At 36.1% G+C, this 25,640-nt stretch overlaps 1 protein-coding gene across 8 annotated transcripts; it reads left to right on the top strand.

Annotated features, from left to right (window-relative positions):
- Positions 1-1,785: 1,785 nt before the first annotated feature.
- On the top strand, positions 1,786-24,816 carry LOC131075509 (uncharacterized). Of its 8 annotated transcripts, none has more exons than XM_058012354.2 (16): positions 1,789-2,190; positions 2,345-2,390; positions 3,542-3,789; positions 6,037-6,140; positions 6,423-6,523; positions 6,815-6,931; positions 7,590-7,659; positions 7,851-7,937; positions 8,088-8,153; positions 8,327-8,419; positions 8,602-8,658; positions 8,991-9,119; positions 9,337-9,427; positions 9,634-9,722; positions 10,755-10,948; positions 24,392-24,816. In XM_058012354.2, exons 3-16 carry the CDS (start codon positions 3,555-3,557, stop codon positions 24,459-24,461), a joined length of 1,503 nt encoding a protein of 500 aa, XP_057868337.2. In that variant the 5' UTR covers positions 1,789-2,190; positions 2,345-2,390; positions 3,542-3,554; the 3' UTR covers positions 24,462-24,816. The 8 variants fall into 8 exon arrangements, with proteins under 8 accessions (XP_057868343.2, XP_057868345.2, XP_057868337.2 ...); XM_058012356.2 differs by having other exon boundaries at positions 2,338-2,390; XM_058012358.2 differs by having other exon boundaries at positions 2,325-2,390.
- Positions 24,817-25,640: the final 824 nt, after the last annotated feature.

Raw genomic sequence — 25,640 nt, 5'->3', positions numbered from 1 at the left:
GTTATAATGTGCTTCATGAATAGGAAACTATAGTCAGAGAGGAGTTGATTTTATCTAACATTTAAAAAACATATACAAACAAAAATGAAAATAAAAATTAAGTGAGAAGATCAAATTGAATTATAATATTTAAAAATATATGTAAATATTTTTATAAAAGAAAAACATGTATTAATTTATAAAATGAGTTTTTACAAATATATTTTTAATTAATAACTTAATCTGACCTATTATAATTTAAAATAAAGTAAACTCAACTTATTATATATAGATAGAAAAGAGTAAAAGTAAAATTATTATTAATCTACTCGTGTTTTAAAAAGGTCATGTTTGAGTTTAGAAATAAAAAAAACTAAATATAAACTATATTTAAAGTAAGAGAAGGGAAAGGTAAATAATGTTTAAAAAAAAAGAGAACTCAACTAAAATTAACGCATGGAAAAGCTAAGATATTAATAGGGGAAGGAAAAGAATTTGTATTAAAGCAAAAGCCACATGCATATACCACTATTGGTATTTGAAAAAAAAAAATGTGTGGATTATTTAATAAAAAAATTGAATGCTATAAGGAAAAAGCAAGAGTTAAAAATAAGAAACTTAGCCTTAACATAGTTCTTATTTGAATGTAAGAACTATATTAATCTTTGTTTTGTTTTGTTGAAAGGTTAGAAAGTTTTCTTATGATTTTTTGTAAATGATTATTATTGTAACTTTGTTTTGTAAGAAAGCATAAATAACAATTAGAACTACTTTAGCTATGTAGAAATAACTTGTGTTAGAAAGGCAATATGAGTATCCATTAATTATAGGATATTGAGCATTATCTTTATGTGACTCTTATGCATATCGTAGCCTAAGCATCTAGGTGTGTCATTTTTAGGCGTATGTAGACATGTTCTTTAAATTGATTAAATTGATGATATGGGTACCATTTGACATGGTAGAGAGGTAGTTGTTTGTTGAATGTCTTGATAATCTTTTTGTACCATATTTTTGTATTATAAGCAATTATATATAACAATGGCATAAACATTCTATTTTGAATTATATATAACAATGACATAAACATTCTATTTTGAAATCACTCTAACAAAATATTACTATTGTAAATGACTAATGTAAAAATATAATGTATCTATTATAGTGCTATTATAAAGATATATATTTTTTTTTGAATACTATAGTGTTTAAAGCATGAACTTTCATAAAAAAATTAAAATCTTGTGATTGAAACTTATTGTTTTTATCTTTACCAAAAAAAATTATCCATATTATTAAATAATAAATAATAAATAATAATAATAATAATCAATTGGAGTTCACCTTTTTATTATTATTAATATATTGATCAAAATCTATTAACTTGTTACACCAAGAAGATTCATATAAAATAGTAAAAGCACTAAAAAATACTACTAGTCAATAACCATGATCTGCCCACTTTTCTAAAACCTTAAAATAAAAATGCTTGTTTTAACTTTTCACGACACTAAGATAATAATAATAATAATAATAATAATAAAGAGCAATAAAATAAAATTAGGTTTTGCCCTGGGAAGTGAGGGGTAAAAGGACTAGGAATGTTCTGGGTATATGCTTCACCGGAAAACTCCGGCAATTGACGGGAAACATTCCTTTTGCCATTACCACGTCACTCGCAAAGGGTGAAATCCAAAAGATTCCGCATGCCCATTAATGATGACGTCATCATCTGGACGATTCGCTACTCCCCGTCAAAAGACACTGTTCACAAAGGCGATACCGTGACCTGTCGGGAAAAAAAACCGAAAACAAAACGCAAAACAATCTCTGTTATCAACTTAGCTCGCCTTGCCCGGAAACGACAGTAACTTGTCGGAAAAAAAAAAGAAAACAAAACGCAAAACAATCTCTGTTATCAACTTCGCTTGCCTTGCCCCAGTTAAATACAGAGACGTTTTTATTCATTGTTGTATTTTTGTCAAAAGTCTTCTCATCCTCATTTTGTCAAAAGCCTTCTCATCCTGCAAACTTTTAAATCTGTAAACACATTTTCACTGGTCTTCTTGTTCATCTCTTTCCACGCCAAGCTCAAAAAGGGAAAACAGAAAAAACTCTTATTGTTTTTCGACTTTTATTACAAATAAGCGAAGGCCGATCTATTCCGTATTGGGGCGTTCTTAACTCTGATCAGAATTGGCTTTGTTCCAGGTATTCAATTAAGTCCTATCTTAATTTGAATAAAAAAGAGAGAATTGTACAGACATTTTTGACGCCATTTGCATTCTTTATCTTTTTTTTTCCACATAATTAAATTTTTGGGTGCTGCTGTATTCACACTGTGGATCTCTCGTTGAGATCATAGGATACAGCTGACGAGACTCGTTACTGCAAGGGCACTGTTTGTTATCGTAAGTACAATTAATTTTGTAGAATAGTTTGAATGAAATTTGTAATATTGTCCAACACTGATTTGTATTTTTCGCAAGTTTTGATTTTGATTTAGGTTTTGAGACCTCCATGACAAGGTTTTCTGGTGTCAACTGGGATTTAGATTGGGGAAATATCATTTTTTTTTTCATGAATTAAAAATAGATTAATTAAAATCGACCATTAATAGAAAGCCAAACAGGTATTATGTCTTGACACAAGGCAACATCGAAATTAGCAGCCTCTGATAATATAATATCCCCAAAATCTCAAAAAAAAAAAAGACTAAGTTCGGCAGGGCTATAATAGCAAAGATTGAATGACAGTTTATTCGGCTTTCTGGATTTTTAATGGTGATAATTTCTGCTGTAATAATTCAACATGTACTATTTTTCCTTTGATTTTTTTTCTTTTGAGGAATCCGGGGGTAAATTAGGTTCTTTCATACACAATTTGAGGTGGGTGCATATCGGATGGTGGGCATGCTCAATATGCACCAAGTATTTATGGAACTTCCTTAATGCAAGTATTTTACCATGGATTGCTTTTCCATTTACCTCGTATGTTGTTAATCAAGGTGCACAATCTACCTCTTTTAACATGAACATGTGATCAATATAAGTACACACACCTTCATCATCACGCCCAACAAATGTATAAGAAGCTTTCGCTTTAGTTATTTTGAATCTAGTTATGAGTTATGGGTTCCGATATCTTCAATTTTCAAAATAAAAAATTCTGTAAAAAGTCTGTATTGAAAATATAGGTGCATGTGTGATTAAATAACAACGGAAGTGGTATCTTGAACAACACTGAGCTTGATTTTTTGATTTAAGAACCCATATCCACAAGTGCTGAGTTGTGCGTTACATTCTTATTAAATTTTTCATAATTATATAGTGAATGTAAGGCTATTTTAACTTGCGAGTTTAAGGATTTTAAATACACAAACTACTTGTAGTGGTAAATATTAAAGATTTAGGTTCTATTTGGATTGTAATTTAGAAGGTGAATAACTGTTTGAAGTCTTGTTTCAAGATAAATTACCCTCTTGGCATCTTTTCTCACTTTGCAGACAACTCTGCTGTCAAATTGCTACCAAGGGAGATTTAATTCTGTTGCTGATTTGTAGGTTTTGGTAAACAATGAGGTCTGTGATCCGAGCAGCTAATCGTGTGAGGTCAATTTACTGGCTTACAAAAGAGGGTGCATTTGACGGGTGCATAAGCAGGGGTGGAAGATCTTTTGTCAAGCTGCAGAAAGCATTAGCATTTTCTATGCCATGTAGCCCTGTTTTGGAGAAACAAATCAGTATGGGTCTACAGCATGCTGTAATTTCAAGGACCTTACTGTTATCTGCAGTCAAAAATTATAGCAGAGGTTGGTCTTCAACGATTTCATTTATTATATTGGTGTCTCTCTTGTTTTAGATTCTTATTTATTCGTATGCATGAGGTGAAAATCTTCAGGATTCCTTAGGCATGAAAATACTCTTTTTCCATGGAATACATTTTGGGCACAAGGGTGGGGTAGGGGATAGGGAGGGTTGGGGAACATTAGTCTATAATAAAAAAATTCAGCTCGCATAAATTGTTAATGAAAACAGTGGTTAGTATCTACAGCTTAAATTGTTGTTAGTAGTAACAGCAATGGAAGCGTTTCCTATAGCATCTGCAACCCGATAAACTAAAACAAACAGGAAATACCTAAGGAAGTGTGAAGCTGAGAAAAGGTTTGGCCATAAAGTGGTAAAATATTACTACTTAAATAATCTTACCTGGCAATTAGAAAATCTTATTTGAAAAACATTCTTATCGCCGCAAGGATTAAATCCAGCGTTACCAGGAGACCCGTCTCCTACCCCTGGAGACACGTACCAGTACCGGAGACGTCTCCGGAAACTTCTTGATGCATAAGGTTCTTTTGACTGCCGTTTCCTGCCGTCTCCAAAGTCTCCTGACCAAAAAATGAAGTCTCCTCCCAAAAAACTTGGGGCAAAATGTAGTAAAAAGGCAAAAAAAAATGAAAAAAAATAAATAAGAGAAGCTTACAGCAAAGCGAAGTCGTAGGAAAATAACTAATAAGGAAATTGTTTCGCAGAAAGACAAAAATCCATGCAAATCCATGCAAAGTTATAGTGATCAGATCTATTGATAGCGTAGACTTTTTGAGAGGACTGATTTCTTATCATTGTAATAGTCTAAATAGAAATTGCCTTCACTATTTAGCAGATAATATTGAGTGTGCTCAACATCTATATTACCTTACTTTCACTAAACAATTTAGACCGGCTATTAAGAGTATAAACAATTTTAATTTCAATTTTTGTTCAATTTTAAAGTTAATTTTAAACTTTATCATTGTTCCTGTTTCAAAGTTCTCTGTCACGATATGTTTTAGAAATTATTAAATTATATTTAAGAAAAAAATCGGCGTCTCCAAGTACCCCCGTCTCCTATTTTTGAAAATTAGCCGTACCAGTACCGGTACCAGTCTCCGAAGTCTCCAAGTACCCCCGTCTCCTGGTAACCTTGATTAAATCACAATATATTTTTTTCTAGATAAAATATTAAAAGACGTAGAATGTCTGTAATTTTATTGATACAATAAACGTATGTTACATACATATGACAAAGTGGACATTGCACCAAAAACTGCAAGCCTCGACAGATTTTTGATAGATACACAGAGGCACCAAGGGCCAAAAATTGGACAGGACAGGAAGTATAGGATTAAAAATTATTAGTCAGTATTACATTATAATTATTAAATTATACTGACTAATTATTAAATCATAATAATTAGTCAGTATTACATTTTAATTGTTCAGCAGGTTTGGTGGGGTATTTGATGGAAAAAATACCCTCACATTTCTAGGTCAATCCTAGAAAATCATTCAGCTGAGTTTTATATTGCCATGTTTCAAGGTGATCACTGAATGAGTCAAAGAGGGCTTGTTGCACATGCCAATCCTACCTTTTTTCTTCTCATTTATCCTCAATTTAATTGAACTGTGTCTGCTTTACCAGAATCAACCATATCTTCAAATAAGACTTGCATTTATTATTTGTAAATTTAATCAATACCAAGAACGACATTTGAAAACTTTCAAGACAATTATCAGCCATTGATAAAGTATCTATCCCCTTCAAATTAATTTATTAAATTGCTTTACAGAATCCAGTTTGAAGCAGCAAGTAAATATGGGAAATCAATAAATTATAGTTGTTCTTTGATGAATAGGATGGTGTGAGAACTTCAGCTCCTTTTTGTGTGATGTGCAGAATTTTCCATGAAATAAATCATGCAACAGTTTTTGTTTTATTTGCTTGCACTTCTGTCAGAAAGAGTCCCCTACCCTCCGGCATGATTGTTGGGTGTGAATTTTGCAATAGATCATCAGGTTCAATTAGGCTGCTGTACTTTGCAATACATTAGTTTCTCTTTGATATTTGTTAGTTCTTATACCTTATTATTTTCTTTGTTAATGTTCCCCAATATAGAAAACTAATAATAAGCAGAGAACATTCAGGAGCAAGAGTGATTCGAACTTTTCGCTGCTTATAATTTAACAAAACTCTTCTTGGAAGTCAGAGCTTCTGATAGTATATATCTTGGATGTCACAGATGCTTTAATTGATGCAACAGTGGATATGGAAAGAAGGGGTCCCTTAGTAGAGTATGAAAGGAGAATAGCAGCAGGAGAGCTTATGGCAGGCGACAAAGATCAGGTATTTTGTACCATGATATTATAATTCGTATGGGAGATCACTAATCTTTTCATCTATAGATACCAAAATTTAATTTATTGAATTTATAAAAGGATTCTAATTCTGTAAATTTCTGGCCTTTTCTAGGTTCAATATTGTCATGTTTCCTGATTTCACAATTTCAGATTTAAGAACTTGAATCGATCTCTTACAGAGAATTTTTTTTAATTTTTTTCTTTCAAGTTTCTCTGCTTTGCAGCTTCCTTATGCTTTTACTGAATCTTCTTTTTGTTAAACTTGTAGGAAGAGACCCTCAGGGTTCTTCAGAGGTTGTATGATGAGCTGATGGATGGTGCTGAAACCTGTGGATTGGAAAGGTCTGCATCTTCTGGTCAAGTTGGCAGGTGAGGGAGATTGCAAGAAGAGCAGCTGTTTTAACAAGGTGGTAGCACACTTGTAATTGAAGTGCTCCTGTGGTTGCAGGAATAATTCATGCATTCCCCCTATCATTTAGCATGGAAAGTTTATTAGAATCATTGAGAAGCATTTTCTATTCTTAAGAAATTTTAAGATCATGGTCAGCCATAGTGATAAATGCATTCTCTTGTCAATTCAAACACAAATGCATCCATCTTTCTCAAATGATGCTATATTGTGTTCTTTTATCACGGTCTAATCGATATTGGAATTTGTAGGAGCTGGTTTTGGTCCATCATTCCAAAGACTTCTTTGTCACCTATTCATGGCTTGTATCTATATGGTGGGGTGGGCACAGGAAAAACAATGCTAATGGACTTGTTTTATGAGCAATTGTAAGAAGATATTTCTTTAACTCTTCAATTAACCTTTTATTCAAATTTTGATTTACGTCTTGCTTTGGCTGTACTTGAACTGCTCAAATTTCATTTTATATGCTTATGTTCAAGCTACTATAGTTTATTTTGCAACTGATAGGTGGATGTTAAATAAATAGATTTTCTCATTTGAATGAGGATGGACAATGTACAAAATCAGAGCAGCTCCTAATTTTTGTATTCTAAATAACGACCATGACCAAACTCATTAGCATTATGCTATACTGGACTTAAATATCCATTCTAGAAATTTATCATGAGTCATCTAAGATCTCTTTATGCTTACTAGGAGCTAATATAAGGAGTGATTATGATAAATAATTGTAACACCATGGAAAAATGAGTGATTCAGAAGTTTTTTTTTCTCCTGAATCATTTGTAATATTCTTCTATTGCAAAATGGTTTGCTGTCATCTGAGTAGATATGGTGAAGGTCTCTTTCCTTGGGTTATTGTTGATACAATTTAATGGAAATGCCATTTAAAACAAAAATTTATCTCTGTGATTGCTGGAGGAAAGTTAAAATATATATTCAGCAGAAGCTAATTAATTGTTCTAGTGAACACTTTTTACACAGTGTATGCTTAAAATTGGTTTGAATCTGTTCTTTTCATAGGCCTGAAACTTGGAGAAAGAAAAGAATTCATTTTCATGACTTTATGTTGGATGTGCATAGCCGTTTGCAAGTAAGATTTCTACCGTCCTAAAGAAGATCAATTCAAGTGCCTTTTTAGTGTCTTACATGCATACTGATGATGAAATATGTCACATCTTTTAATATCCTACAATCATAATGAGGTTTCCTGCATTAATTGTTTTTTTCTATATGGATTTATTAGAGTTGGTAGAATTCACATGGTTTAGATAATGACTACAGAGACATAAAGGTGTTAGTGATCCATTGGATGCTGTTGCTGAGGAGATTTCAAGAGAAGCAATTTTATTGTGCCTTGATGAGTTCATGGTAATAATTTCATCCTAGATGATTTCCTAAATTTCAGATTATATTTCTTTGGCAAGTAAGTAGCATATGCTATTACCATTCGATTCCATTACTTGCAAGGAGAAAACTTGAGGAATGTTTTTCCTTTACCTTCAGTTTTCAATGTTGTAGGTAACAGATGTAGCTGATGCATTGATATTGAATAGAATGTTTGGACATCTTTTTAATAAAGGAATTGTAAGTATTTCCAATTCACCTTTTATGTTGTCAAGAAGTTAACTATAATACTCATACAAGGAATTTCTTTGTTTTTCTTGAATAGGTACAATTAGTTCTGCATTTCTGGAATGTTAATTAGTGTATTAGAAGTTGTCATATGTCAATTGAAGATGATCTTGCTGTGATTTCAGATCTTAGTTGCTACTTCCAACAGGCCTCCTGATCAGCTATATGAGGGCGGTCTGCAGAGAAATTTATTCTTACCCTTCATCTCACTTTTGAAGGTGCAGAGCAGGAAACTAACTTTGAATAAAGATTGCCTAAATATAGAATTCAACCATTTATTTTTATATTCTAATGCATATTAAATATAAAATTAAACCTTCTAATTTTATATTCTAATACAGGCTAATACTTTGGGAGTCACTCTGGAAATTGCTTTTTAATTAGAGTTTTCTTGTTGTAGGAGCGATGTGAAGTTCATCCAATTGGTTCATCCACTGACTACAGAAAGCTCACTTCAGTAAGGTTCTTGCATCTCTGAAATTTTGAAACATGTGATATCAAGTTTTAGATAGTTGATTATTCTTTCTGCATCAAATTCCACTTGTGAGCATAGCATAGCACATACATAAAATGTTCTGCATATTGGGATAATTGGGGTTGGTCTTATGGTTGGTAGACAACCATTAAATCAGACAAAAGAGAACTTGAGGTCCTTCCTAATTAGGGAGGTTGAGCTTATGCATCGTATAACTATCTGCACTATATGGCATTTACTGCAGAAGGTTGCTCTTCTGATTCTTGTGTTTATTACCTTCATTATTGCTATCTTAATTATATGGTCTGATGCAGGCAGAAAAAGGATTCTATTTCTGTGGTGAAGGAGCCTCTCAACTTTTGAGAGAAAAGTTCCGAAGTTTGATAGGTGGATGCATTGCCACCCCAACAAGTGTAGAAGTTGTCATGGGGCGAAAGTTACAGGTTTGGATTGGTAGATAATTGTCTTTGAGGGTAATTTCTTGTAGATAATGATCTTTGAGGGTAATTTCTTTGAAAGCATATTTTGATTTTTATGTATTCTACACCCAGTCATCATCATGTAGCTGTAGTAGCAGATAGGTTAGGTTGTATGTACTTTCCTGCATTGTCTGATCATTATTACTGAGCATTGATGCAATCTCATCCATCCATTTGTCAGATTCCATTTGGAGCAAATGGTTGTGCTTACTTTCAGTTCAATGATCTCTGTGGGAAACCTCTGGGTGCAGCAGATTACTTTGGACTTTTCAGTGAGTAGTTTGTTCTTGTAGGTCAAATGGTTTTAAAAATTTGCACATTGGATTTTCACAAGAGAGACATTTTTACTTATTTGGTATTGAATCCTATGCATTTTTGATTATAAAGTATTGCCATTTGAGTTTATTTTCATCTTGGTTCTCTTTTATTATTCAATTTTAGCCCATTGATGCATAACTGTAAGGATGGTTGTATCCAGAGCACTTCCATACTCTTGCACTTGAAGGTGTACCCACATTTGGGGCACACAACAGGACAGAAGCTTATCGATTCGTCACATTAGTTGATGTATTTTCTCTCTCCTTGATCTTTGAATGTAATTACTTCCTTGAAAAAATTGGAGATACAATATGAGCTCATTCTATATGTCTAATTATGTCTTTATATTGCCAAAGACAGTGTATTGAATGATATTGACAATGTTTCTCATTTGCCTTCACGTCGTATGAATTGGTTTGAGGTAATCGTTTGATCTTGGTTAATCTCCTGTCTATGTGTGTATTTCTCACTTTTTTGATTGTCTGGGAAGGAGGCTTGAGCATGTTGGATGCTTTGACATATTGTATTTGACATGAGCAGCTCTTTTTATGCCTGCAAATTGATTCCCATGGTTACCTGGGTAGATGGGCATGGGTCACTGTATGTCATTTTTGAATTTTGGGTATGCTGGGTTATGAGTGTGTCTTTGTACACAAGTTTAATTTCTGATCATGAGTGCATCCATAACTCTGGCTGTGAGTGTATACATTTGGCCATGCATGCATGTCCGTGCCCTTATGTATATGAATGTGCCTGTACCTTTGCATGCATCCAGAATGTGGAAATTTGTTCTCTCAAAAAGTCAAAAACGTTGGAAGTAATTGATTATGTTGTCTGTTCAGTGCCCAAGTGTCTGAAATACTAGAGCTAGCACTCTTAGGAATCCATTCTAGATTTCTTATTAAAGAGTTGAATCAACTGGGAAACCACACATGTATTAAATGCAGAACAGTCAAAATTGAAAATAATAAATTTAATTAAATGAATTCAGTCCTGAGTAGAATCCATTTATAGATGTCACCTGTTGACTCTCAAACTGTTTACATGGGTACATCTACCAAGGATTGTGGGATATGTCTAAATAATAGAGGTAAGCTACCAGTTTTGGTAACTAAGAAAATCAAGGCATATGGCACAAAGTTGTCTTTTGAAGAATAGGCTTCACTAAGATGAGCCTTTATCTTGTGGCTGCAATTTTCTGGATTGATATTTTGACACTTTGAATTATTAATTAGAAGTGTAACAGCAGGCATGGTTGACATTTCATGTTATCTGTTGCAGGTTATGTATGAAAACAAAGCCAGGTTTCTGTGCACGGCAGAGGCATCTCCAATAGATCTCTTTGAACGGGTTCTTACAATTGCTGAGGCAAAAAGGATGGCACCAAGAACTTCATCACGGTCAAGGAAGAATGATGATGCAGATATCTGTGTTGACAATGAATTGGGATTTGCAAAAGATCGAACCATTAGCAGGTACAAATTTTAAACTTTTTATGGAAAGTTGAAACCTTGTCTATGTATATGCACCAATTTAAGTCTTAGGTAAGTTGCATTGTTTTATCACTGATTGATAATTATGGTACACAAGATCATAGTTGTATCTAGTAATCTCTAGTCTCACAAAAATTGTTTTCTGCAATGTTGATAGTTGATACTGATTCGGTCTTGTGAATTAAATATGAGGTCTTCATGTAAGTTTGTATTAGTTATGTTGACAGATCTATGTAGAAGGTTAGTGTTGTCATTTTATGACACCCTTGGTCCATCAGTGAGAACCGATTAGAGATATGTTCCATGGACCAGCGCTGCCCCAGTTTGATCAAAGAGGAAACAATGGAATCATGAAGTGTGAAGTGTTGTCTTGTCAGAAGGAAGTTCCTTAGTCTTTTCTTCCTCAACCCCAGAACTCCGGAACCCCTAGGTTCCCAAGTTCCCAAGTCTTCTCTTCCTCAACCTTGTAACTCCGGGACCCCTAGGTTCCCAAGTTCCTAAGTCTTCAGTCTGCCTAGAATCTTGGAATGCAGAAATCCCAAAGCCTAAGTTTTCCCAACTTCGGGAACCCTTGTTTCCGAAGTCTTCCATCTTCCCAACTTCGGGAACCCATATTTTCGAAGTCTTCCGTCTTCCCAACTTCGGAAACCCAGGTTTCCCAAGTCTTTCGACTTCCGACGACTTGCAACACTTCCAGATGGCGTGATCAACACTCAAAGCCTTAATGCTCCACCAACTCTTGCGACTTGTACACTTTCTTTTGTGGAGCTACAGGGGTGCATTTAATGATTTTTGCAGGATTTTCATCAAGTGGAGTACAAGGCCATGCTTATTTGTGGTTACTTATGTCATGCCTGCATACTTTGACTTTGGAATGTCAGGTGATCCACCTTCGAGAAGTACCTTTCTTCTTGGGATTGCGTTGTCAGGGCATGGCCGGGTTGCTTGCATGTACACAATGTCAGTTGCATGCACTTCCCTGCATTCCTTGGCTGACATTTCCCTGCACACATAAGGGTCAAGGCTTCTCTTTCTTGACCAATGGTCTCTCCTCTACAACCAATTTTCCATATAAAGGTTGTTAAGCCTCATTGTAAGGGGTTCTCTCCCTGTTGGCAGGAAGTAAGTATGAAGGAAAATCATCTTTTAAATATTTCACATGTAATAAGATAGGTCATTTTGCATCTAGATGTCTTGAAAGGAATTCAAGATTTGAAGAAAGAGCTAGAAGATCTTTTAGGCCTAACCATGATTATTAGAACAAGCATAAGTACAAGAGGAACAAAGACAAATCATACTACTGTGCGGATGAGGAAGGAGCGACTGATTCTGATGATGAACCGACACAAGATTCAGCTAGTGGATCCGGAAATGAAAAGAATGGGATAAGAAGACAGTTATCTGCACCCTGGACACCTCAGTAGAATGGAGTTGTGGTAAGGAAGAACATAACTATCTTGGATGCGGCTAAAACTATGATGATGGAAGCTAATTTGCCTCATATCTACTAGAGAGAAGCCGTGAGCACGACGATATACACATTCAACAGAGTTCATATCAAAGGAGACACCGGTAAGACACCTTATGAGTTATGGTTTGGTCATACACCTACAGTTAAGTATTTCAGAATCTTTGGTAGTAAATGCTATATCAAAAGAGATGATTCCATTGGAAAGTTTGATCATAGATGTGATGAAGGGATATTTCTTAGTTATTCTAATGAAAGCAAAGCATATAGATGTTATAACAAAAGATTGCAGAGAATTGTGAAGAGCACAAATGTCAAAGTGGATTAGCTGAATAGAAGTCAAATCAGAACTTATGAGAGAGAATCGGTAGTGGAAATGATCATAATTGAACCGGTAGCACCTACATTGGAATAGAATGTTGAACCAGTTACTCCGGCAGTATCAGAAAATTCAACAGTAACTGAAAATCAGAGCAAAGGAACAGAAAGTCAGAAGACTCCTAAGTATGTTAGGTTAAATCATTCAGAAGATTAGATCAGTGGAGACAAGAATAAAGGAGTAATGACAAGAAGAAGGTTGGTAGCTGATGAGGTATGTTTAATTTCTCAAATTGAACTGGCATCAGTAATTGAAGCATGTAAAGATGAATGTTGGATGAAAGCTATGGAAGAGGAATTAGATCAGATAGAAAAGAATAACACATAAACTTAAGTTCCCCGACCTAAAAATAAGAATGTTATTGGAACTAAATGGGTTTATAGGAATAAATTGAATGAAGATGGACAAGTTGTGAGGAATAAGTCTAGATTGGTTTGTAAAGGATATTCTCAGAAGGAAGGAATTGATTATGATGAGACTTTTGCTCCAGTAGCTAGGATTGAAGCTGTGAGATTATTTCTTGCTTATGCTGCTCATAAGAATTACAAGGTTTATCAGATGGATGTTAAGTGTGCATTTCTGAATGGAGATCTTGAAGAAAAAGTTTACATTGAGCAGCCTGATGGATTTTCACTTTTAGTTGACAAAAACATGGTTTGTAGGTTAAGGAAAGCTTTATATGGATTAAAACAAGCCCTTAGAGCTTGGTATGCAAAATTGGATAAATATCTTTTGAAGCTTGGTTTCACTAAAGGTAATGTTGACAACAATTTATATTATAAGATCACTGATGATGACATGTTGTTTGTTGAAGTCTGTGTTGATGATATCATTTTTGGAGGTGAGGATAAGTTATGTATGGAATTCTCTGATAATATGAAGAATGAATTTGAGATGTCTATGATTGGGGAGATGAAATTTTTCTTAGGTTTGCAGATTACTCGGATTGATAAAGGTATTTTCATCTGTCAAACTAAGTATGCTAGGGAGTTGTTGAAGAAATTTGGTATGGAAAATTCTAAACCGGTTGGTACTCCTGTGGTTACAAGTGAGAAATTGACTAAGATAGATGCATCAGCACCAGTAAATCCTACAAGGTACAAGTTTATGATTGGAGGTTTGTTATATTTGACTCAGACTAGATCGGATATAATGAATGCAGTTTGTATTGTATCAAGATATCAGAGTGATCTTAGAGAGAATCATGAGAGCGCGGTGAAAAAGATTTTCAGGTATTTGCAAGGAACAATTGAATATGGTTTGTGGTATCCTAAAGATGATGGTTTTACATATGTGCATATACAGATGCAGATTGGGCTGGAGATGTTGATGATCGAAAGAGCACATCCGGTGGAGCTTTCTTTCTTGGAAAGAAACTTGTTTCATGGATCAACAAGAAACACTCATGTACCTCTTATCTACTGTTGAAGCTGAGTATGTTGCTGCTGCTACTAACTGTACACAAGTTCTATGGATGAAGCAAATGTTGAAGGATATAAGGGTGGATTGTAATGAACAGGTAGCTATTCACTGTGATAACTTTGCTGCTATTGACATATCAAAGAATCCGGTATTTCATTCTAAGACAAAACACCTATCTATCAAGTACAACTTTTTGAAGGAAAAGGTGGAAGCAAATGAAGTTAGATTGGTTTATGTGAACACTAAAGAGCAGATTGTAGATATCTTCACTAAACCCTTGCCTAAGGAATCATTTGAGTACTTTAGAGACAGATTGGGGGTTTCTGCTCCTTCGGTAGAGACCTGAGTGATGCTGATTGGCATCAGTCCGATATGCATTTACAGAGCTACTATTCATTCCGGATTGATGTGTTGATGCTACTACTCAGGGGGAGTAGTCAGCTGTGTGGTTCAGTGGATTTATGATTTTTCGTTGATGTTTATGTCAGATTTTTGGCATTGATGTCAAAGGGGGAGAGATATATGTGAAAAATAGAGCTTAACAAAATATCAGTCAAAGGGGAGAGATCAAAGCTTAACAGGGATATCATTCACAAGGGGAGTTTGTTAACTTCATTTTAATATCACTTTATGGGAGATTGTTGGCTGTCTTCTTTTGGGGGAGACTTGTTTGACATTTCTTGGCACTCGGATGTTTTTCACATCTAGTGTTGCCATCAATGCCAAAGGGGGAGATTGTTGGCAAATTGGAGGAATCTTTTGATGCACTTGATAAGTGGTGTTGGTGCGACTTCTAGATGGCTTTCAGGATGTTGTTGGTTATCTTGTTCGTGTTCCTGTTGATCGGTGGTGTTGCATTTAGGACCGGACCTAATGCTATCTTATTCTGCTAGGTTATGGACCGGTTTATGTAATGTGTTGGTGGATGATCTTGAAGCGTTACTGGTTGGATCTATTGATTGAATTATGTTGTTTCGGTATTAGGTCGACTTGGTTGATCATTGGATTGCGGGTTTATATTATGAATTTATTGTATTATCTTTTAGGTGGCCGACCTAATTGTTTAGGTCCCGGGTTGGTATAAATATGATGCAAGATCTCTTTGTAGATCATGTAATGGTTATGGTTATGAGTTTATGGTTTTAGGGGTTATGCAACTATCTGTGTGCGAATAAGGTTGTAATCGTATGCAAAATTTTTGGTCGATTATAGGTGATTGAATTGGGTTGGTGAAAGAGGTTTAAGACCTCCGATACTGAGCTTATCCAAAACTGTACTCAGACATAGGAGATGCTATTCTTGCAGTTCACTCTTCTTTCCGAATTGTAGTCTAGATTTATTTTGTAGTCAGTGAAGCTCCTTTTGTGACGAGCAGTGCAGTCTAGGCTGTTGGCCTTCCTACATGTGCAGGCCCCTCTTTTTGTAATCACATACTTACTGCAGAAGTATTATTTGACTGTGGGTAGGCTTCCCACCGTGGTTTTTCCCTCTACTGGAGTTTCCATGTACAAATCTTAGTGTTATCTTTTGTGGATGGTTGGTAAATGTTTTGTGGTTTATATTTGTGCTTAACTAATATATTTGCTATTCCGGTATTTAGTTTATGTATTCCGGTAATAAGGTTTTAATGCTTAAAGTTTTATAATCTGTCGACAATTGATTCACAACCCCCCCCCCCCCCCCCACTCTCAGTTGTCCACCGATTATCTGAGCTGTTTAACAAAAGCATCAGTTGCCTCTTATTATAACAATGTAAATATTAGTTAGGTTTCTTGTTTTCCAAGAAGTGCATGAGCATAGGCTGTTCCCCTTCAGAATGGCTGATCTTGATCCTTTGCAGGTTACAGAGGAGAGAGTTTTCTTCTTTCTTGTAGTTGTGATTGCGCCCAATGAATTATACAGGCTACTGATCTATATGCTTAGCAGGCAAGCATCCCGCAGAGGTCGCTAAAAATGTTGTCATTTTATGATACTGATCTATATGCTTAGCAGGCAAGCATCCCGCAGAGGTCGCCAAAAATGTTGTCATTTTATGACACCCTTGGTCCATCAGTGAGAACCAATTAGAGATATGTTCCATGGACCAGCGATGCCCCAGTTTGATCAAAGAGGAAACAATGGAATCATGAAGTGTGAAGTGTTGTCTTGTCAGAAGGAAGTTCCTTAGTCTTCTATTCCTCAACCTTAGAACTCCGGAACCCCCAGGTTCCCAAGTTCCTAAGTCTTCTCTTCCTCAACCCCAGAACCCCCAGGTTCCCAAGTGTTAGTTTTACTTTCAGATTAACAATAAACTCAGAAAATAGATTTTTCTATTAAGATTTTCAACTGAGTGAATGATAGAGAGCAACCAAAATAGATGAAAATGAGACAAGACAACATTACCCTGGGAAAACCTCCTAGGAGGAAAAACCCAACAAGAAGAGATCCTCAGATCTGATTATGAATTATACAATATTCTGATTACAAAACTTATCTCTTTAGGAGGTCTGATATGGCCACACTTTAGGGCTGATGTAGATGACTAATCAAAATCAGGTTTGCACCTCAGATCTGCACTTTTGTCTTCATCAACCAGTAACTTGGTCTGCAATTTTGACGCCTTATTCTTGACAGCAGTTCGCACCTTTCATTGGAGATATTTACATCTAAAGTTTACACCTTGGCATTAGATGTAGTTTGCATTCATGCACAACAGATAATTGACTATTTTTGCTTCAACTTGGGAGCTAATTCACATGATGTGAGGAAAGATATGATATATTAATGAGGTCAAGTAGTTGTTCATTTATATGTGGCAAGGGGACCTATTTGAGGTTGGCTTGGTGCTAATTTCTTTTATTTATTTTATTCCTTTTGTGCGATGACTTTTGGTTTATAGGGTCGGCCCTATTAGAGGGAACATGTTTCCCTTAGAGTGGCGTGTGTCTTTTGAGTTATAGGGCTGGCCCTATTAGAGGGAACACGTTTTCCTTAGAGTGGTGTGTGAGAGGGAGAGAAAGGCCCAGCCCTTGGCGGATTCCAATGTTGCCTTAAGGCAATTAGAATCCGCATCCTACCTAGTTAAAATCAACACTCCCTCTTAACTAGGGAGGAAATAATTACATAATCAGAATATCATAATCTTCCATCTTGCACACAATCAAAGAATGGATTACATAATCAGAATGTTGTAGTCTTCCATCTTGCACACAAGCATAGATTGGAATCACATAACATAGTCTTCCATCTTGCAAACAAGCATAGAATGGATCCACCTTACATTGCCCACAGAGGGTGGAGAGGATCTTTTCTGCCATCTTACATTACCCGCAGAGGATGGTTACATTTGCTCTTCTCCCTGAGAAGAATACCACCTTGCATTGCCCGCAGAGGGTGGTTGATACAACACAATGTATCACTAAGGTTGAGACTCCTTCTCAACCAATGTTTCATTTTCCACAACACCAAGTTTGTCTCTGAAGTACACAAACTTCACTCTCAATAGGGGCTTGGTAAGAATATCTGCTATTTGATCATCAGTATTGACATACTTCAGCTGAATGGCGCCTCTTTGCACCATATCTTGAATGAAGTGATAATGAGTCTCCACATGTTTTGACCTGTCATGAAACACCGGATTGACAGACATCTTTATACAACTCTGATTATTACAATGAATAACTGTAGATTCCCAAGGTTGTCCAAACAACCCAGCAAGGAGCTTACGAAGCCACACCGCTTCTTTAGAAGCAACACTTGTTGCAATGTACTCAGCTTCAGCTGTACTAAGTGCTACTGAGGATTGTTTTCTGCAAGCCCAAGAGATCACTACGGATCCTAAGCTGAAACAGATGCCAGAAGTGTTTTTCCTGTCCTTGACACTCCCTGCCCAATCTGCATCTGAGTAACCTTCCAAGGTTATTGAAGTGTTAAGTGGATACTTCAGCCCATAACCAACTGTGCCTCGCAAGTATCTTAGGATGTGCTTGGCTGCAACAAGATGAACATGTTTAGGCATGCTCATGAATTGGCTGAGAGCATTCACTGCATAGCATATATCTGGTCCAGTGTTAACTAGATACATCAGGGATCCAATCAATTGTCTGTACTCAGATGGATTTGCAAAATCAGAGTTAACTGCAGAAACACTCAACTTCTTTAAGTTAGATTCCATAGGAGTAGACATGGGTTTACAATCCATCATTCTAAATCTTTTCAAGATATCAATAGAATACTTTCCTTGACTTAAGAAAATTTCGTTAGATCTTTGCCATACTTCTAGTCCCAGAAAATAATGCATTAGACCTAAATCTTTCATTTCAAATTCTGAAGCTAATTCTTTCTTACATCTAATGATAAGCTCATTTTTACCAGTAAGAAATAAATCATCCACATATAGAACCAGAATTAGCATTTCATCATTGGATATTTTGAAGTAAATGTTAGAATCAACATCATTTTTACAGAATCTTAAACTTAACAAGTATTTATCAATTCTTTCATACCAAGCACGAGGGGCCTGTTTGAAGCCATATAGAGCTTTCTTCAACCGGCACACATGAGTATTTCTTTCATGAATCTCATAACCCTCAGGTTGTTCAATATAGACTTCTTCCTCAATGACACCATTAAGGAAGGTAGTCTTAACATCCATTTGATGTAGCTTCCAACCTCTAGCTGCAACAATAGCTATTATAGTTCTAATAGAGGTATATCTAGCAACATGAGCAAATGTTTCTTCATAATCTATGCCTTCTTTTTGAGAAAAACCACGAGCTACAAATCTAGCTTTATATTTTTCAATACTACCATCAACATTATGTTTAATTTTAAATAACCATTTAGAGGAAACAACAGATTTACCTTTGGGTCTAGGCACTATGTCCCAAACATCATTCTTGATGATTGACTGATATTCTTCATCCATAGCAAGCTTCTAGGCATGATGGTTCAAGGCTTCTTCAACATTGCATGGCTCAGACTCAATGAGATTTCTCATCAATGCAACATAGTTGGAGAATACTTGAGGTCTCTTGCTTTCTCTGAAGGTGCCACTGGGAGCTGCAAATCTTTCGGCTTCTTGAATGGTGTTTCTCACTCAAAGTGGCCTCTTTTTGCTAACAACAGTGCCACTAGGTATATCAGTGGGATTCATGGGCTCAGGTGAGTCATTATGCTCTTCTTGAGGTGGAGGCTCAACAGACTCCCTCTGAATCTCAAGGTTAGTGTCAATATTCATATCTTGATTATTATTAACCTCATCAACAACAAGTGAACCTTTTGATTTCTTAAAAGCGATATCTTCTTTAAACGTAACATCCCTACTTACCTCAACATACCTTTGAGTTGGAATGTAAATCCTGAAGGCTTTGGAAGATCCATTGTATCCAACTAGCATCCCCTTCTTTCCGGAAGGCTCTAACTTAGTTCACTTTTCTTTAGGCACATGAACATATACAAGACTTCCAAAAATTCTCAAGTGGTTGATGTCAGGTTTGGATTTTGAGAAGGCTTCTTCAAGAGTCATATTCTTTAGAACACGGTGGGGACATCTATTCTGAATATAGACTGCTGTTCTAGAAGCCTCAGCCCAAAGAAAAGTCTGCAAGTTTTGATCATGGATCATAGCCTTTGCAGCCTCAACAATAGTCCTATTCTTTCTTTCAACAACTCCATTTTGCTGAGGATTGTAGGGATCACGGAACTCCCTCTTAATTCCTAACAACACAGAAGTCATAAAAACTGCCAGAGGTATACTCACCTCCATTGTCAGACCTTAAACATTTAATTCTTTTACCATAAATGTTTTCAGCCAATGCTTTAAATTCTTTAAATCTACTTAAGACTTCATCAGATTTTTTAGTCTTTTAAGAAATAAATCCAAGTTTTCCTACAGAAATCTTCTATGAAGATTTACATAGTAGAGACATCCACTAGGAGAAGCTACAGACATAGTTCCACATAAATCAGAATGAACAAGTTCTAATTTTTCTTTAGCTCTACTTTCACTTCTATGAAAAGAACTTTTAACATTTTTACCCATAGCACAACCTTTATAAGTATCATCATGAAATTGACTGAGTTTAGGCATACCTTTAACTATCCTTCTGAGGGAAGAAAGAGCTTGAAAGTGTAAGTTTCCAAGCCTTCGATGCCATAGCTCACAGGATTCAGGGGCCTCATTAATGAGGGCTTGAATAGGGTTAGTGGAGAGCTTATACAAACTATCATATCTATTTCCAATAACACGAGCAGATTTAAAACTAGATTTCTTAGGCCAAGAAAGTACTTTACCCTCAGAAAATGCTACTTGATAACCTTTATCTTCTAGAGCGGAAATAGAAATTAAGTTTCTTTTAATTTCAGGAACAAATAAGATATCACTAAGTTGAAGTGAAATACCAGAATTTAAATTTAAAGAGGTAGTGCCAGAACCTTTTACTGAAATATCGAGCATCATCACCAATTACCACATGTAGACTGGTATCCTTTTCTACTAAGTCTGAAAGATGCTCACGATAGCTTGTGATGTGTCTGGAAGCACCACTGTCAATCAACCATGTGTTACTATCTGAGGGTATGCTGCTTGACAAAGCAGAAATGAATAAGAAGTCTTCATTTTGTTCTGAGACCTCATTTAGGTTGGCTTCCCTTTGCAAAGGTTCATTTTGACATTCTTTAGCATAGTGACCATATTTGTCACATCTAAAACATCGAACACAAGAGAGATCTCTTAGCTTCTTCCAAGAATTCTGAGAGCTGGGTGGTCTGAATTCTCTATTCCTCTTAGGATTATTCTTCGTCCAATTATCACCTTTCTTGCATTGGGTTGCAAGCATATGCTGATCATCCACTTGAGGACTCCCGAGTTTTCCTCTTGTGGCAAGACGAAATTCCTCATGAAGACAATTGTTCCGAAGACAATCAAAGGTTGAGAATTCAGATCTCCCACTTATGGATTGAATGAAGGAATCCCATGAATCTGGGAGACCATTCAATGAGATCATGACAATGCCCTTGTCTTCTATGTTATGACCAATTGAGCCTAGTTGATCCTTTAGTTTAGAGATCTTCATGAAGTAAGACATAATTGAATCTTCTTTTGCCATTTTAATGTGAAGTAATTGTTGCCTTAATGCAATTGCTCTACTGAGGTTATTGATCTCATAAATACCTTCCAGATATTTGAATATCTCTCTGGCTGTAGTGAATTTGGAGATAGAGGTGACAAGGTGATCTTTGACTGAGTCAATGATGAGCTTTCTGGCTTTGAGGGCATTCCTTTTAAACTGCTTTAGTTCTTCTTGATCTGTAGGCGCAGTCAGCTTTTCGTTTTGCACAAACTGAAGGAGATCATCTTCCTCAAGAGCAAGTAGGATGCAAACCTTCCAGGCAGCAAAGTTAAGTGCCCCTTCGAGCCTATCTTCAACTTTCAGCCCTGTCATTGTCCTGACTGAAAATGAAACAACAAACTGGAAATAAAAGAGTACTGAAATCTGAAAGTTAATATATATATATATATATATATATAACCTAGGGCTCTGATACCATGTTAGTTTTACTTTCAGATTAACAATAAACTCAGAAAATAGATTTTTCTGTTAAGGTTTTCAACTTAGTGAATGACAGAGAGCAACCAAAATAGATGAAAATGAGACAAGACAACATTACCTTGGGAAAACCTCCTAGGAGGAAAAACCCAGCAAGAAGAGATCCTCAGATCTGATTATGAATTATACAATATTCTGATTACAACACTTATCTCTTTAGGAGGTCTGATATGGCCACACTTTAGATCTAATGTAGATGACTAATCAGTATCAGGTCTACACCTCAGATCTGCACTTTTGTCTTCATCAACCAGTAACCTAGTCTGCACTTTTGACGCCTTATTCTTGACAGCAGTTTGCACCTTTCACTGGAGATATTCACACCTAAAGTTTACACCTTGGCAGCAGATGTAGTTCGCATTCATGCACAACAGATAACCGACTATTTTTGCTTCAACTTGAGAGCTAATTCACATGATGTGAGGAAAGATATGATATATTAATGAGGTCAAGTAGTTGTTCATTTATACGTGGCAAGGGGACCTATTTGAGGTTGGCTTGGTGCTAATTCCTTTTATTTATTTTATCCCTTTTGTGTGATATGACTTTTGGTTTATAGGGTCGGCCCTATTAGAGGGAACACGTTTCCCTTAGAGTGGCGTGTGAGAGGGGAGAGAAGGGCCCAGCCCTTGGCGGATTCCAATGTTGCCTTAAGGCAATTGGAATCCGCATCCTACCCAGTTACAATCTCCCTCAACCCTAGAACTCCAGAACCCCCAGGTTCCCAAGTTCTTAAGTCTTCAGTCTCCCCAGAATCCCAGAATCACGAAATCCCAAAGCCTAAGTCTTCCCAACTTCAGGAACCCGTGTTTCCGAAGTCTTCCATCTTCCCAACTTCAGGAACCCATGTTTTCGAAGTCTTCCGTCTTCCCAACTTAGGAAACCCAGGTTTCCCAAGTCTTCCGACTTCCGACGGCTTGCAACACTTCCAGATGGCATGATCAACACTCAAAGCTTTAATGCTTCACCAACTCTTGCGACTTGTACACTTTCTTTTGTGGAGCTACATGGGTGCATTTAATAATTTTTGCAGGATTTTCATCAGGTGGAGTACAAGGCCTTCTTATTTGTGGTTGCTTATGTCATGATTGCATACTTTGACTTTGGAATGTCAGACAATCCACCTTCTAGAAGTACCTTTCTTCTTGGGATTGCGTTGTCAAGGCATGGCTGGGTTGCTTGCATGTACACAATGTCAGGTGCATGCACTTCCCTGCATTCCCTGACTGATATTTCCGTGCACACATAAGGGTCAAGGCTTCTCTTCCTTGACCAATGGTCTCTCCTCTGCGACCAGTTTTCTAAATCAAAGCTGTTAAGCCTCATTGTAAGGGGTTCTCTCCCTGCTGGCTTGAGCTATTTATGCTCTTTCACTTCTCTTGAAGACTTGTATTTATCTTGCATTTCTGCAACTGTAAGTTTGGCCATTGGCCTTATAATGAATTGAAATCATCATTCTTGCCTTACTTCAGCTTATGCATGCTGTGTATGTGTTCTTACCTTCATTGTAAGTGTATGTTTGTGGCTTTCTTTCACATATATGCTGTGTTAACCTGTTTCTGGGTGTGACTTGTGGGAAACCTTCTCCCCTCTTGACATTCAACAAGTTTTAACTTCCATACGTGCGTTGAGGTCATTCATGCAACTGAAGTTTGTGCATCTCCTGGGTATTTTAGTTGATTCTTTGTGCCATTTCTGGTGTAGAGAGAAACATCTCTTATCTTGGTGCATCACCTCTTTTCATTTTAAGCTTTTCTCTCTTCCTTTTTCCTCTGCAAGCTGTTAGGATAAGTTTAGAAGTAAAATTTGGAGTGTTGAGTTGGTTCAACACCTGCACTTGGATTGAGAAGGAAGCTGACCTTCTCCGGAGATTCAACCCCTTTGCGCAAGGTCCCACACTTCGGGGTTGTTTCCATGTTTCACAAGGTTGCTGAGTTGATAGCTCAACAAGGGTGCAAGCTTTTGTGATAACAGTTAGTTCAATTACGGGTCACTTGTAAGAGAGACATGGAATTGCTCTTTTGACATAACTGAAGTTCATATCTTACTAGTTGGAACAGACCTTGTTTTATGAGTCATTTTCTCTAGATTTATCTGATAGTTCGATTGATGACTATAGCTATTCCATGGTAAATTGCTGCCATATTAATACATTGGAAGGCCTGTATTGTGCTTTTTTGTATTGTTATATATATTGTTCTCCATGATGATAACAGATGTTTGCTGTCTCACCTGGTTATTGTATCGCTATACTAGTTTTTAATGAATGGATATTTTATCAAATGACCCGTGTTTTCTTGAATAAAAGTTTCACATCTTTTTTGGTTCAAAGGAAATAAGTTCAATTCAAACTCGTCCTATAGGGCCATCGGTACTTTTGTGTATTTGCGAATTGATTACTTTCAAGTGATTTTTTTCCTAGAAAAAATGCATGTGGCTCACAGTTACACTTGCCGTAATTTTTATTTATGAAATATCTAAGACAAGTAGGAGCTGCCAAAGAACCAGGTCAAAGGGATTTATTTGTAAGGTTTTAGTTAGTTATTCAGTTATATTTCTTGTGGCAGATTGACAGAGATGAACAGCAAGGAGTATTTGGAAGAACATGCTTTATACCTCAGCAAGAAAGAGACATAAGAAGGTTTTCAGACTTGTGACGACAGAAGCTCCAAAAGAGATTGATTTATTGCAGGCATGAACAATGAACCTAGGAATATTTAAGTTTGTAACCTCTCCCACAGATAATGTGATGGTCACAATTTGAAGCAATTGTTCTGCAGGATTTCAAAAGCAGTTAATTTCAAGAACTATAAATGTGCTCTTTTCAAATGGTGACAAAGCAACAAAGATGCTATCTCCTCATCTGAGTTGCGCTTACAAAGTCACAAAACACCATCATGAAGTACTTTCTGTAACATACTGATTGTATGATGCTTGGCTGTATGAGAATTACAGTTGGAAATATAAGTTAACCTTATCCTAATTTAATTTATCCAGTTGTCATATAGTAACTTCTCAATTCTCTTTGATGACCCAAATGAAGTTATCATTGAGAAAACTAATGATCATCTTTATAATTAGTCTTTAATGGTTGGTTATAATTTTTCACTGCTGTTGAAAAGCATTTGTATCAGGTCAAGTGGATTTATAGCAATGTAGCAATGTGGTATTATATTTTATCAAAGAAACCTTTTGTCATGGTAAAAATTCAGATATTCCAATAGAAATACATTGTTATGAGTCAATTGACTGTAACTAAAAGTAATGGGTTATCCCCCATGACTGCTGAAAACTAAGCCTCTAGGCAATGGAAGATTATGATCAATATTATTGTACCAAATAAATAGTCACTGACCAAAGTTTTTAAAAAAGAAAACCATATCCAGAGAGCACAGTAGTTCAAGGATTACGCTTCGTAAGAGTCAGCTTAATAATTAACAAAACGAGGGGATCACCATAATTGTTATCAAAACAAAACAGCTGTTTAAAAAACTTTATTCGTCAATGAGGAGTGCTGCTTTCAATTCCCATTTTGGAGGCGATGGTCTGCATCATAAGATGCCCGCTTTTGAATTAGGCATAGTTAGCCTAGTTTAATTTGTCTTCATCCTTGACTGTAGTTCACAGAAGAAAACCAAACAGGATTGGAGATGATATTCTCCAAGTTTTTAGAAAGCCCTTCTTGGCTCTGCTCTAGCTTGGTGATGAGTCTGGATTATCTTCATTTGATGGACCAGCTCCTTGTTGACCTTTAGATAGTCCTACAAGAGTTGATAAAGATGATGTTAGAATAAAGCCTCCGAATAATGATGCTTT

Source organism: Cryptomeria japonica, chromosome 5, assembly GCF_030272615.1.
Source record: "Cryptomeria japonica chromosome 5, Sugi_1.0, whole genome shotgun sequence".
NCBI lineage: Eukaryota > Viridiplantae > Streptophyta > Pinopsida > Cupressales > Cupressaceae > Cryptomeria > Cryptomeria japonica.
The sequence above is the reverse complement of the archived record's forward strand: the minus strand, read 5'-3'. Positions and strand labels throughout refer to the sequence as shown.

What these genes read in the sequence shown, in the direction of transcription:
- LOC131075509 (XM_058012355.2), top strand. Translation starts at nt 3,555, where the DNA reads ATGAGGTCTGTGATCCGAGCAGCTAATCGTGTGAGGTCAATTTACTGG. An exon ending in ATGTGCATAGCCGTTTGCAA is followed by an intron (nt 7,660 to 7,850) that starts GTAAGATTTCTA and finishes TAATGACTACAG; the next exon opens with AGACATAAAGGTGTTAGTGA. An exon ending in GATTCGTCACATTAGTTGAT is followed by an intron (nt 9,723 to 10,754) that starts GTATTTTCTCTC and finishes TATCTGTTGCAG; the next exon opens with GTTATGTATGAAAACAAAGC.